Source organism: Podarcis muralis, chromosome 17, assembly GCF_964188315.1.
Source record: "Podarcis muralis chromosome 17, rPodMur119.hap1.1, whole genome shotgun sequence".
Classification (NCBI taxonomy): Eukaryota; Metazoa; Chordata; class Lepidosauria; order Squamata; family Lacertidae; genus Podarcis; species Podarcis muralis.
The window spans coordinates 29,796,430-29,811,276 of NC_135671.1; the positions used below are offsets into that span (position 1 = coordinate 29,796,430).

Consider the following 14,847-nt stretch of genomic DNA (forward strand, 5'->3'; position numbering starts at 1 on the left):
CAGAAATAGTGCTTCGGGTTAAGAACTTTGCTTCAGGATGAGAACAGAAATCGCGCGGCGACGGGAGGCCCCATTAGCTAAAGTGGTGCTTCAGGTTAAGAACAGTTTCAGGTTAAGAACGGACCTCCGAATTAAGTACTTAACCCGAGGTACCACTGTATGTGGTGTGTCTTGGGAGAAAAGCAATGACAAACCTAGACAGCATCTTAAAAAGCAGAGACATCACCTTGCCAACAAAGGTCCGTAGTTAAAGTTATGGTTTTCCCAGTAGTGATGTATGGATTTGAGAGCTGGACCATAAAGAAGGCTGACTGCCGAAGAATTGATGCTTTTGAATTCTGGTGCTGGAGGAGACTCTTGAGAGTCCCATGGACTGCAAGAAGATCAAACCGATCCATTCTGAAGGAAATCAGCCCTGAGTGCTCACTGGAAGGACAGATCCTGAAGCTGAGGCTCCAATACTTTGGCCACCTCTTGAGAAGAGAAGACTCCCTGGAAAAGACCCTGATGTTGGGAAAGATGGAGGGCACAAGGAGAAGGGGACGACAGAGGACGAGATGGTTGGACAGTGTTCTCGAAGCTACCAGCATGAGTTTGACCAAACTGCGGGAGGCAGTGGAAGACAGGAGTGCCTGGCGTGCTCTGGTCCATGGGGTCACGAAGAGTCGGACACGACTAAACAACAACATCATATGTGGTGTGTGTGTAAAATTCCACCCACAAACACGTGTGTGTTCACACACAAAAATAGGATCCCATGGAATGAGCCTATAGTCACTAGAGACACAAAGAAACAGAGCAATAGGTTCCTATGGGATGCTACTACACTCACACACGGTTCACACTTTTTGGATTTGTTAAGCAAAGGTCAGGTCTCCATTCACCCTACCTTGCTCTTCCGCCCACAGAATTTTAGCTTTAGGGTTAAAAGGTGTATTGGCTTTCGATTTCGATTTCATTTATGAGGGCAAATGTTGATATCTTGATCCCTGCATCTCAAAGTCGCTCTGTAACAGGTTTGAAAACTGTGTTCACACACACAGTCTCTGCAGTAAAGTGTTGTAGGATCATTATGCAACTTCTTTCATGCTCCAGTCCCCTTTATTCCTTCGGTAAGCTTTTCTTTAATTATAGCAGGCAATTATGTCATCTCATGGTGGGGCATCAACTTTGGGTTTAGACTCAAGACTTGTATGTGCACACTCAATGTCTGTGAGATTAGCATCAGGTATAAAGTCCCCCCACCCCCAATTAAGAGAGTAAATAAGCTCTTAAAAGAATGGCTGGGGCAAACCAGCCAGATGGCAAGGTGTAAATAATAAAATTATAATTATTAAAACTGTAGTCCTTTCAGGCCACGGATGCAACACTCAAGGTTCTACTGGTCGCCAATCCCAAGTGCTAGCTCTTTTGGCGTACTAATTATGCTTTTAATTCATTAAGATCTAGTGCCTCAGTGGGTTTTTTCAGTATCGGTTAGGGTCCAGAACCCTTAATCTCACTTCTTAGGTAGGCATTTGTGGAGCATTGTGGTTTGGGCAGCCGAGGGGTCTGTTTGGTCAGCACTAACTGTGGAGCAGGGACGCGGGTGGCGCTGCGGGTAAAACCTCAGCGCCTAGGACTTGCCGATCGCATGGTCGGTGGTTCGAATCCCCGCAGCGGGGTGCGCTCCCGCTGCTCGGTCCCAGTGCCTGCCAACCTAGCAGTTCGAAAGCACCTCCGGGTGCAAGTAGATAAATAGGGACCGCTTACTAGCGGGAAGGTAAATGGTGTTTCTGTGTGCGGCTCTGGCTTGCCAGAGCAGCGATGTCACGCTGGCCACATGACCCGGAAGTGTCTCCGGACAGCGCTGGCCCCCGGCCTCTTGAGTGAGATGGGCGCACAACCCTAGAGTCTGTCAAGACTGGCCCGTATGGGCAGGGGTACCTTTACCTTTACCTTAACTGTGGAGCGGCAGAGGGCGTGCGCAGTAGCTATTGGCGCTGCTCTTGCCGCGTCCGTACGGGCTGCCACTTGCATGGTGACCGTATGGGCACCTGTGCGCAGTCCGTACAGTCGCTGTGGAAGCGGAAGCCCGTACGGCCGCTGCGCACGAGTGGCAGCCCATATGGACTACACATGTGCAGCATCCCATATGGTCGCCACACATGCGCAGTCCATACAGGATGCTGCTTGCATGGCATCCGTATGGGATGCCGCACATGCGCAGTCCGTACAGGCTGCGCCACCCTGGGTGCCGGAGAGGGTTCCTCCGCCACTGGCTGTGGTGTAAACCACTGAGCCTTGGCGTCCCAGGTCGGAAGGTCAGCGGTTTGAATCCCCGCAACGGGGTGAGCTCCCATTGCTCTGCCCCAGCTGCTGCCAACCTAGCAGTTCAAAAGCACATCAAAGTGCAAGTAGATAAATAGGTACCACTCTGGCGGGAAGGTAAACGGCGTTTCCGTGCACTGCTCTGGTTTGCCAGAAGCGTCTTAGTCATGCTGGCCACATGACCTGGAAAAACTGTCTGCAGACAAACATCGGCTCCCTCGGCCAGTAAAGCGAGATGAGTGCAGCAACCCCAGAGTCGTCTGCGACTGGACTTAACTGTCAGGGGTCCTTTACTTTTTAAAAAAATATGTCTAGGATTGCATAGTGATTCACTGTTTTTAAGAGACAAAAATACAGTTTTTAAGAGACAAAAGTACAGTGGTACCTTGGCTTACAAACATCCGTTCGGGAAGTCTATTCTTAAACCGAGGTGCGCTTTCCCTAATGAGGCCTCCCACTGACGGTGTCCTTCCACTGTTTGGATTCCGTTCTTAGACCAAGGTAAAGTTTGCAAACCAGGACACTACTTACAGTTTTGCAGAGTTCGTAAACCGAATCGTTTGTAAACAGGACTGTTCTTAAACCAAGGTACCACTGTACTAACATGAGAAATGAAAATATTGATTGGGAATGTCAGTTAACCTTTTGCTTTTCCATGAGGATAAGCTGGTATAGAAATACTGGTACAGAAATATGATGCTGGGCAGGGGGAATTAGGCTTAAAATAAAATGTTCTATTTGTTCAAATGTATCTGTATATTCTGGTTTGCTCTATGCAAGTCCTCATAAGCTGTCAGACCTGTGATGGTGGTAGTAGAGACCTCAGTGATCCTCAGACACTTTGACAGCACCATTTTATCTTTAATGTTCCATAATTTAGAGATAATGCCTTGACAATTTGGTGGAATTTTTAACATGATAAAAATTACTGTAGAAAACTGATGCCTGTCACAAAAACATTTTCTTGTCTTCTGAACTCCTTGGGTTTATTGGAAATCCATTCTAGCTCACAAATGTACATTTAGAGGAATACATGCTGCTGAATTCAATGAGCAAATGAAATTTGTGCAGAACTCCCTCCAATTAATGTAAAAACGTCTACGTCATCCTTGGCAATTCTACAAATGGATGGTGCCATTCTAAAATGCCAGTGACCAGTTCAAATACAGAAACAGACACCCAAATTATGTGGTTCGCAGCAGGTACTGAAGACATCTCACACACAAGGGTTTCCCCATTGAAACTGACATCTTGTACATTAATATACAAAGAACAATGCTTTGGCTAACCGCAATGGCAGACTTTATAATAAAAAAGTAGTCCATGGGATTTTTTAGCATGTATTAATTTCTGCTGTACATTTTGTGAAATAATAATTTGTGAAAATGGAAAATGCTGATACAAAAGTAAAAAGACTGACTCCCAGTTGCAAAACTTAAAAAAAACCCACACCCAACACTTGAAAAGGCTTATTATATAGGACATCCACATTCTTGGCAATTTTTTAAAAAATAGGCGCAGCACAGAACAACAGTAAGGAAGAATAGTCCCGGCTTTTTCCTTATTTCATACTGTAGAAATAATTCGCTGTGGTTTTTGTATCAAACAACCCATTTGGTAAGTATAAATAACCTAATTAACTTTTCTTGTTCGAAGCTGCCAGGCACCAGTCAGGTATCGCAGTCGTATAAAAAGAAGGTCCCTGCCCATCTGCAACCAGCTCCAGACTGGAACCAACTTAGAACCTATGGTGATTAAATACAGAAAAAAATTGTAAGCTGTTAAATAGACATATAAGTGTTAGTCACTTTTTATGGCCAGAAGATGTCACAGGAGACAATAAGAATATATATATATGCGCGCTGACCCAAACAAAGATGACCAACTTTTATGTAGGGCGGTATATAAATTCAATAATAAGCATGGATACATGGGGAAGAGTGAACACTCTGCAGCCACTGCCCCACCCACTGTGAGGTGACTGTACGCTGTCATAGAGAAGACACTACTCAGGGATTCTGGTTAAGTCTGCAGTTTTCCACAGGTACATGGAATGTATTAACATGAAGTATAAATCCTACTAAGAGGTTAAGGGGCAGGAGAGAGCATACAAAACAAGCATTGAATGGAGGCAGCGACCTTCATTTTTTGGTAACTGCCCCATATGGGTTTTGTGGAGACCATATTTAATATTCTGGCATTAAAGGGAAATGTCCAGTCTCCTGGGGAATTGGCCTAACTGCTTTCTAGAATAACCCTTATTGACAGCAAAGTGTTGATGACTGACTGACCTTCAATTTCTGTCCAGTTGACAGCGACCTCTGCTATTGGTATTTTAAAGCACTGAGCTATATACAGAAGTTCCACATCAAATGCCCTGCAAGAGAACAGAATGAATGTTCAGTACTGTGATGAAATCACATCTATTTTATGCTTGTATTACTGACCACCTTCTGAGCGTAACAAAGAACTGGAATAAAACTGATATAGGTATACATGTTGCAACTCACTATTTTCTCTCTGGTGAAATAAAAAAACTGGAAACGCATTTTCAGCCTTTCTTCTTCCTCTATAAAGAAGCTAGTATTTCTAGGTGTGTTAAAAGAGGGACAATTGCCAATAAAATAAAGGCAGTGCAGACCTATTCCAATTTGCAGTCGTCTGCATGGGTATCAGCCTTTTTTTGTTTTGCTTTCATTACATTCAAGGCAGCCTAGGCAAACATTTGTACTTTTACGGTACTCTCCTTGCCTCGTCTAATATCTCAGAAATATTCAATTGATTGATGGCGTGATGGGATTTTTAGAAAGAGGGACTTTATAACAGGGTGGATTACTAGCAGTTACAACACACAATGCACAGAAATCAAAATATGACTAACATTGGACATCACATTATATCTCCATAAATAGCCCGTTGATGAGGAGCTTCACAGATTACAAAAGTAAGAAATCCAACTAAATGTGCAAAAGCTGTGGCATGTGCCTGAAAAGGGGACTGGAGATCCCAGCCATAACACTACACAGCACACACATGAACTAAGCTCTTGAAAATGCATATATTACTAGGTCCAACTGCCATTTCCAATCAAATAAAACTCAGGGCGATACCTACCAGCGCTCTATGTGAAGGAATGAAAAAGTCCGGGAAGCGGCCTCACGGGTTAATAGTTTAAAACCACACTGGGTGTCTTTGATTTCCTTAACACAGAGGAACCATACTAGAAAGTGGAATCCATACATGAGAAGTGTACGGAAGTAAGACCGCTGCAGAAAAGGTAAAATAGCACAGGAACTAGCTCAGTATGCCCAGTCACTTTATAATGTTCATAATGCCTATACAATTTTTTTGTGACTTAAGTTTTAAAAGAAATGACAACACAGAATCCATTATAGTTTCAACATGTACAAGTAGAAGTGCTGACACAATATAGACCTGCGGTAACGCTTCTGAATATATTATATCCAACTTTTTAAGTGTTCTTTACCCAAAGGGTGTGTGTGAATGTTTTGCCAACTTATTTTTCGTTGATAGCTGCTGCTTACGAGTACAAGCCATCGTTCTAATAAAACACTAGAATAATTTAAAATGAAGACAAATACAACCCTGCAACTAGAAGAACCAAGCATTATAACTAAAGCCAATTTCAGCTAGTTTTTCCAAGTCCCCAAGTGTTCTCAGGTGCATAGTTTCAGAGTGCTGTTGCTGAAGATACAAGCAATCAAAAGGAAGCAAGGCAGTGGGAAGTCAACGAGTTCTGATGGTCTACCTAGACAGTCTTCATCTGGAAGACTAGCCTCTACCCCCCCCCCCCAAAAAAAACCCTTGCAGCTCCCAGGGAGGGGGAGGTCTTGTCTAATCTCATATTATTATTATTATTATTAAATCATGCAAGTTACAGGGGGCTAGAAGCTGAGCTTAGGAAGGCATGTACTCCACTTCTTCTGACTGCAAAGGACCACCAGCCAAAGAACTAGCAAACAGAAGCTTACCTGTGCTATGGAGTCTTGCTCCAAGTGAGCTCTAGAGCCACAGGCAATAGCCATCTGGTCCTAAAAGAAAAAAATACATTAAGAGTTAAGAAACATACACCAAACCAAGCCTCTGTGGCAAGGAATACCTATGAACACATTCAGCTGATACCTCAACTATGCCCATTGCTGGCAAGGGATAGTTGTGACACCAAGATTCCTGCAATCATGGGATTACCAGTTAACATAACATAGAACAAGACCAATAGTGGCTCCAGCAGTCAAGAAAGTGGTTTCTGCATGGATGTAGAGGGAAGTGAAGGACAGGTGGGGCTCGTCAACCTTGGAAAGGAGCCCATCTTGGTGAAGGAAAACTCTGATCCTAAAGCTCTGTTGTCTTTTGGCATACAGTGGTACCTTGGGTTAGGAACTTAATTCATTCTGGAGGTCCGTTCTAAACTGAAACTGTTCTTAACCTGAAGCACCACTTTAGCTAATGGGGCCTCCCGCTGCCGCGCGATTTCTGTTCTCATCCTGAAGCAAAGTTCTTAAACCAAGGTACTATTTCTGGGTTAGCAGAGTCTGTAACCTGAAGCGTCTGTAACCCGAGGTACCACTGTATCTTCGGGAGAAGAAAAGGCTGAGTAAAAAACCCCCTACACAAATTCAGAGTGGGGTCCCTAAGACAGCTAGATGGTGCTTTGTACACCTCCTTCCTGGCAACTCAGCTCCTGCAGCCAAGCTGGTGCCAAATGTATTGCTCAGCTTTCCTTTGGACCACATCAGTGGGGCCGACAGCGGGGGTCTTGTCATCTGCACAGCCCAGGACCTCCACACACACTGCCCAGGCTTGTGCCCCGGGGAGGACACTCCAGTGATGCTAACACAGTGGTCTGGCTTCACCCCCAGAGGCACACCCCACTATCTCTCAAGACAGACAGATGCCAATTACAAAATCTATAATGTGCGGCTACTGTAAAATGTGTATATAAGCATAAAGGTGTGCTTATGTATTTATATAAGGGACGCAGGTGGCGCTGTGGGTTAAACCAGAGCCTAGGACTTGCCGATCAGAAGGTTGGCGGTTCGCATCCCCGCGACTTGCCCTGCGAATTGCCCTGCCCTGCAAACCTAGCAGTTCGAAAGCACGAAGTGCAAGTAGATAAATAGGTACCACTCCGGTGGGAAGGTGAACGCCGTTTCCGTGCGCTGCTCTGGTTTGCCAGAAGTGGCTTAGTCATGCTGGCCACATGACCCGGAAGCTGTACGCTGGCTCCCTTGGCCAGTAAAGCGAGATGAGCGCCGCAACCCCAGAGTCGGCCACGACTGGACCTAATGGTCAGGGGTCCCTTTACCTTTATCTTTATATATTTATATAGCTAATAAATCATTTTCTTATTATTACAGGGGAACTCAAGCAGACTCAAAATTTATGGAATCATGAAGCCTAACATGGACGCATACCTACAAGCAGTTACCGCTCTCAGAATAAGCAGAAGTAAAACTGAGCACTTAGCTTGAGCAAGAATCTTAAATAGGAAGTTAGTGAACACAGGGTTTTGGTAAGAAGAGTTTTACAAATGGCTAAATGAGGAACCTGGGGCAGGGCACAGTGTACTGGGTCAGAAGACGAAAACTGTGGATCTGTCTAACAGAACCAGATAAGAGGCAATCGCCAAGAAGTAGTTGAAGATGTAGGGAGTAAGTCAGGGATACCTAATTTGAATGGAGAAAGAAGAAGGGGACACAAATCTCTCCTAGAAGTTGTGAGCTCCAGTCATATTGATTTTGAGTTGGAAATAAGAGTTCAACTTTCTCTGGATTACACCTAAAACATGGGTAGGCAAACTAAGGCCCGGGGGCCGGATCCGGCCCAACCGCCTTCTAAATCTGGCCTGCGGACAGTCTAGGAATCAGCGTGTTTTTACATGAGTAGAATGTGTCCTTTTATTTAAAATGCATCTCTGGGTTGTTTGTGGGGCATAGTAATTTGTTCATTTCCCCCCACCTACCCAAAATATAGTCCAGCCCCCCACAAGGTCTGAGGGACAGTGGGCCAGCCCCCTGCTGAAGAAGTTTGCTGACCCCTGACCTAAAATTTTATGGGCTGAAGAACTGCAAGCAGGAAGATCTGCCTGTGGTATAAGAAGTACCTTGGCATACAGACATGTAAACAAAGCAGGATTTTAATATATATTTTGAAGGAAGCAGAAAGGAAAAGAAAGGAAATAAAATTAAAATGTGACCGAACGAAAACTCACAGGCCAGGGCTGCAGACTCTCAAGACCCTTTTCTACTTTTTCAACGTCTTCAAATTTTGTGGCTCCATCAGCATCAGCCATGAGTATTTTTTCCCCTCGTGAACTGAACACACCCTGTATGTAAGAATGATCAAAAGTCTTGTATTAGGGCATATTTGGCAAATTATGCTGCGAAACTACAGGACTTCAAATCTCTTTGACACAGCCACCCCTCCACATGCATGTATTAGCCTAATTCTTTGCATTTTGAATGTTTAATAATAATAATAATAATAATAATAATAATAATAATAATAATTTATTTATACCCTGCCCATCTGGCTGGGTTTCCCCAGCCACTCTGAACGGCTTCCAACAGAATATTAAAATACACTCTGGTCACCTTCAAAGGTAGCCCCACATAGAGCGCATTGCAGTAGTCTAAGCGGGAGATAACCAGAGCATGCACCACTGGTGAGACACTCTGCGGGCAGGTAGGGTCTCAGCCTGCGTACCAGATGGAGCAGATAAACAGCTGCCCTGGACACAGAGTGTGGTGGAGTCTCCTTCTTTGGAGGTCTTTAAGCAGAGGCTTGACAACCATATGTCAGGAGTGCTCTGATGGTGTTTCCTGCTTGGCAGGGGGTTGGACTCGATGGCCCTTGTGGTCTATTCCAACTCTATGATTCTATGATTCAGAATGTGCAGCCTGGGTACATTAACCACTCTAGGAGAAAATGATCACCATAGGCTCTCCTTACATATGGAAATTCAGAGAAAATGACCACAGTAAGCCTGCAACTTATGTGGGGGTTAGGTTCCTGGGATTGCACCCAAAGCCAAAACTGCGTACAGTCAAAATACATTCGGTTCAATGGTGGATGGGATTGCCAAGGTCTTTCCCCCCCCAGATACCCACCCCCCTTTTAAATGCCCCCCCCAACTGTGTAAAGCTGAATGTGCACAAGTTAAATATGTGCAAGTTGGGGGCATGCTGCATTTGCCACCATATACAGTGGTGCCCCACAAGACGAATGCCTTGCAAGATGAAAAACCCGCAAGACGAAAGGGTTTTCCGTCGCGGAGGCGCTTCGCAAGACAAATTTCCCTATGGGCTTGCTTCGCAAGACGAAAACGTCTTGTGAGTCTCGCCATTATTATTTTTTGCCCCCCCCCCCTTTTCAAAGCCGCTAAGCCGTTAATAGGCTTTTAACAGCTTAGCCGCTAAGCCGCTAAATCGCTAATAGCGCTAATCCGCTTAGCCGCTAATGGGGTTGCTTCGCAAGACGAAAAAACCGCTAGACGAAGAGAATCGCGGAACGGATTCTTTTCGTCTTGCGAGGCACCACTGTACTTGGGTTTTTGCAGTATTATGTCAAAATTAACCTAAATGCTCAGTGAAGAAAATGTTTGCTTTCATGAAGAAAATAATCTTAGTTACAGAAAGGAAAAGTGCATAAATTCATTACCATTCTAACAGCTCCCCCCTTTCCACGATTCTTCACCAGAGGGAGGACTCTCACTTTGTCACTACCATATTTTTGGGTATACTTCAGCGCAACCTACAGGGCATGTGCAAATCAGAATAAGAGAACAGCAATAACAAATCGGAATTGAATGTCTCCTTCTCTCCCCATTTACATTAATGATATAACAAAGCCTACATTAAATATGAATAAATATTCCAATGCACAGGTGTGCTTAAAAGAATGTGAGGCTAGACAGATACATGGAGTTCTCTTCCCTTTCCCATGCCAAATGTCTCACTTTCAGTTCAATTTTAGCCTCACTAGAGTTGAAAACAAAAATTCTATTTCCGCAACTGGGGATATATAAAATAGTTAAGTAGATATTCGTGTAACGCCTTCTACTTTCAGTGCTCATATATCACATATATAGGATTTGTATATTCAGTTCTTAGACCTATCAGCAGGGAAAGTGTCTTCTGGCAGAACTTGAAGAGAGGAAAGTGTATGAAAAATCTATGTTATTGACATAACAAGAATAATGTGTTTTGGTAATGTGGGATGGCACATAAAGAGAAAAGAAAGAGGATGGCAGTATAGCCCAAGCATTGAGCATGTTGTCGTGTAGAAAATAATTGTATCTGTTTAGTGTAAGGGAAGAGAAGAAAAAAAGCCTCTACTTTTTTAAAAAATGCTTTTTCATGTATAAAGACAGAGGCTGCATAAATTCAATGTCACAAACCATGGCACTAGCCCAGCCCTGAAGGGATGTAATGCTGGTATTAATCTTTAGAAAATGGTGACCCTTTATAAGCAGAAAAGCAACTTGGAGAAGTCTCTAATAATAGTTATTTTAAGGAAACCAAATTCACATCTGTGGTTAGTCATATCTGCGTAAACAGGACACATTTATCAAGGTGAAACCAGACAGCTAAAGTATTTCTTTAATAATTTTAATTATCCATTTCAAATTATTATTTAATTATTAATTTTCTCAGAATTTGTGCTCGAGGCACCTTAAGTACAAATTCACAGAAATCCAATAGAGAATTTTTTATATATAAGCACATAAATAGCTGGTGTCATCCCCTTGAGGGGCAGCCCCAAATGTAAACTGCCTTGAGTCAGTCCCTCAAAATCGTAATCATGAAAACAGAAAATATGAACTTCTGTTTATGTTCTACCTTTTGCTGGCACTGTCAATATAGTTAGGATCGGCGAGTCATAAATATGTCTCCTACCTTTGTGGTTTGATCTCTGCTGCCATCATCAACTACTATGACCTCATATGTGAATGCAGGATCTTGCCTCTGGAAAGGAAACACAGATCTTGTGCATTTGCCTTAGCATCATATGTTCTCTTACCACGATGACTAGAACAGGAGCAAAATGATATTTTTATCTCACGGTTATTAAATATTGCAATTAAATGTGATTTTTTAAAAATACCTGTCTCTTCTCTAGGTAGTCTAAAGCTTCATTCAGCATTGATGGCACTGTAAGAAAAAGAGGGAAATAAAACCACAGATCTGGTTTGAGTAACGCTGAACAGGTAAAATAAAAAAAGAAAGACAACATTCAGTGTTATACATGCAAACAAAGAAAACAAGGACTTATTCTTACACCGTTCTTCCTCATTATATGAAGGCACAACTACGGAAAGGTTTCGTGTTGGGGGATCATGGATGCTGGGCACAAGTTCCTTCTCATTTTCAGCATTCAAAAAGTATTTTTCATCCTCGTGTCGATTAAGGTTTGGAACCTTTGTTGCAGTTATGTGGGCAATGACAGCAATCTGGGAGAGGGGGAAAGAAGATTTCCAGTTAAGAGTTATAGAATATTTACACAATAGCATTCTGCAGAGAGAAAATAATTCCTCTTAAAATTAGAAAGGGTGAAGCTGCAATAGCCAAGTATCTATCACTATCAAAAGGAATACAATTGGCAAGCAAGGGTTTTGTGGGGGAAGAAACTGCTTTCTGCATAATATGTAAGCTTTGCAACTCAGCATTTTTGAGCTCTTACAACAGTTGCATTAGTGCCTCTTGCTATTGCACAAAAGCAACTTGGTGTAGACACGGCGTGTAAAATTAGATCAGACCCTCACAATTTCTGAGCTCCTGCTTTGCTGTCTGCCTAGAACTTAAACATTTTGTTCTTTGTGGCCTGTTTCCTTTAAATTGCATGAAATAACGAGAAAGCCTTTATGCTACATTTTCAAATCCTAGGGCTCCAATCAGCTGACTGGCATCTACCAACAGTCAGCAAGCATAGATTCTTGTCAGTCATTTGGGAAAGATTCAGTTGCCAAGAGAAAAGTTGGGAAAGAAGAAACTACAATATACTCATAGCCCAGTCAAGTTGGGTTTATTGAGGAGAGGAAGAAAGCAAAAGAGGTTGGAGTTAATTTATAACAGGTTCCCGTTAAAAGAACACTGGGATGAAGGCTAGGTGGGCACGGATTCAGATTCCTGTGAAGACTTTTCATGGCTATTGACCTCCTCCACACAATAGTAATAAAAGCAGGAATTCTCTGGCCTGCTATCAAAAAATAATAAGACCAGCATGTCAAAGCACAATATAAAATATAGGAGATTATATCAGTAAGGGGTGGGGAGCATTTCAATTACTGGTCTCCAGTGGCGCAATAGGTCAATGTCTGGCTGCTAACCAGATGGCTAGTGGTGAGAACCCACCCCATGGATGGCTGTGGGCAGGATTGCTGGGTTGTAGGGGGTGGACTAGATGGCCCTTGGGTTCCCTTCCATCTCTACAGTTCTGTCCTGTATCATCTAGTTGAACATAGAAACATAGACTTCTACTGCAGGAGCTCCTTAATCTGAGGGTTGTGGGTCTGAAAGATTCCTAAACTGCAGGGAGTTGGAGAAGATGACCCTCGTGGGTCCCTTCAGACTCTACCACTCTGATTCTAATCAAATTCTGAAGGTGGCCCTGATATTATTTATTGATTCATTGAATCCAATTTTTACATTATAAATGTTTTATACACCAAAACTGGGCAGAGCACGAGACTCTTAATCTCAGGGTTGTGGACTCGAGCCCCAAACTGGGCAAAAGATTCTTTCATCGCAGGACTAGATGATCCTTGTGGTCCCTTCCAGTTCTACAATAGAGGTTAAGTACTTAATTCGTTCCGGAAGTCCGTACTTAACCTGAAACTGTTCTTAACCTGAAGCACCACTTTAGCTAATGGAGCCTCCTGCTGCCGCTGTGCCGCTGGAACACAATTTCTGTTCTCATCCTGAAGCAAAGTTCTTAACCTGAGGTACTATTTCTGGGTTAGCGGAGTCTGTAACCTGAAGCATATGTAACCTGAAGCGTATGTAACCCGAGGTACCACTGTACTGCGAGCCAATGCTTGTGAGACATCCAGTGGTGTAGCGTGGGTTGTCAGCACCCGGGGCAAGGCAAGTAATTTGCGCCCCCTAACCTGTGGATTTGCGCCCCCTAACCCGTGGATTTGCGCCCCCTAACCTGTGGATTTGCCCTAACCCCAGATGTTGCGCCCGGTGCGGCCCGCCCCCCCTGCACCCCCCACGCTACGCCACTGGAGACATCAACAAACAACAACAAAACCCCTCAAAGCGAAATGCAAACAGCCCCCCCTTGGGGGTCACTGCTGTTTTACAGGCTCCAGCTGCTTAAATCCCATATAAAGAGGAGTCGTGAGCTGCAGGGCCTGGGGATGCCAAGCGCCACAGTCATGCGAAGGGGCTACTCGGCGGCCAGTGAAAGGCACTCTGCGCGAGCTCAGAGGTCCTCTTGCTTGGGAGGGGGGTGATGGTGAGGGATGGAAAGAAGACCAGGCTGGGGAAAAAGGGAAAGCTCCAGGACTAGGACCCCGCGCCCCGTCCCCCCTCACCAGGACCAGCCCCGAGACCGCCAGAGCCACGGACGCTTCAGCCAGCCAAAGCAGCTCCATCGCCCTTGCGCCGCCGGCAGAGACTCGGAGCACAGGGACACGGAGGCGGAAGTGGAGAAGGACCAGGAGGCAGAGAGAGCGCGGCGCTGCCGCCAGCACTTCCGGAGGCACGTCGAGCGTTGCTATTGGTCGACACCAAGGCCATTCTAGAGCCATAGTGGGTAGATGCGTGGACAGAGGCGGACTCGCAAGTCGGCTTTGGACTCATTCTCCTCGCCCCCTCCGAACCAAGCTCTGGAACTGTAGGATTGAAAAGTTTGGGAGAATCAGGGGATTTCAAGACTTTACAGGGAGGGCGGATATTGTTCTGTTTCTTATTAAGAGATGCATTCTGTGTTTTCCATTTTGTGATTTTATGCTTGTAAACCTCCCCGTGATCTTTGGATGATGCGAGGTATATTATAAAGTAATAAAACAAAAATAAATAATTCTAATTAATACTTATAATTAATAATACAACAATGGCGTCCAAATTAGGGTTCCGTTTGGGATCTGAAGCACAGTTAAATTGTTGTTATTATCACTATTGGTATTAATTATCTGTAAGCCGCTTTGAGTACCTGTCAGGGGGAGAAAGGCGGGGCATAGCTAAATAAATAAAAATTAGTCATCCGCACTTCACATGAAGTTTTTCATGTATGCTGCGAGCTTACTGAGCTTTAGGAATTGACAAGTGAACCCAAATCCCCACCTCTTATAAAATCATTTCAGCGCCTGGCCACGACTTATATATTTGCTCAAGCATATTAAGGTCTTAGAACTGATGATCGTTCAGTCTGTTCCGCTTGTTTTTAAACTGACTATTGTTTGTTTTACGATAAAGTTTCATTGCTCCGGGGGGAGAGGGAGAGTGGGTTGCTTCGCTGTAATTAATTTGATCTCACGCATTTCTCTGCTGGTTTATGATGAGCGCCTCT

The 14,847-nt window shown here is 44.1% G+C and overlaps 1 protein-coding gene across 2 annotated transcripts; it reads right to left on the reverse strand.

The window, feature by feature from the left end:
- Positions 1-3,150: 3,150 nt before the first annotated feature.
- Positions 3,151-14,101, reverse strand: ALG5 (ALG5 dolichyl-phosphate beta-glucosyltransferase). Of its 2 annotated transcripts, XM_028712619.2 has the most exons (10): positions 13,871-14,101; positions 11,611-11,782; positions 11,437-11,483; positions 11,229-11,297; positions 9,991-10,083; positions 8,543-8,656; positions 6,303-6,362; positions 5,425-5,576; positions 4,602-4,687; positions 3,151-4,055 (listed from the first exon to the last, which is right to left on the reverse strand). In XM_028712619.2, exons 1-10 carry the CDS (start codon positions 14,084-14,086, stop codon positions 3,943-3,945), a joined length of 1,122 nt encoding a protein of 373 aa, XP_028568452.2. In that variant the 5' UTR covers positions 14,087-14,101; the 3' UTR covers positions 3,151-3,942. The 2 variants fall into 2 exon arrangements, with proteins under 2 accessions (XP_028568452.2, XP_077777353.1); XM_077921227.1 differs by lacking the exon at positions 9,991-10,083.
- Between the last annotated feature and the right edge of the window lie 746 nt (positions 14,102-14,847).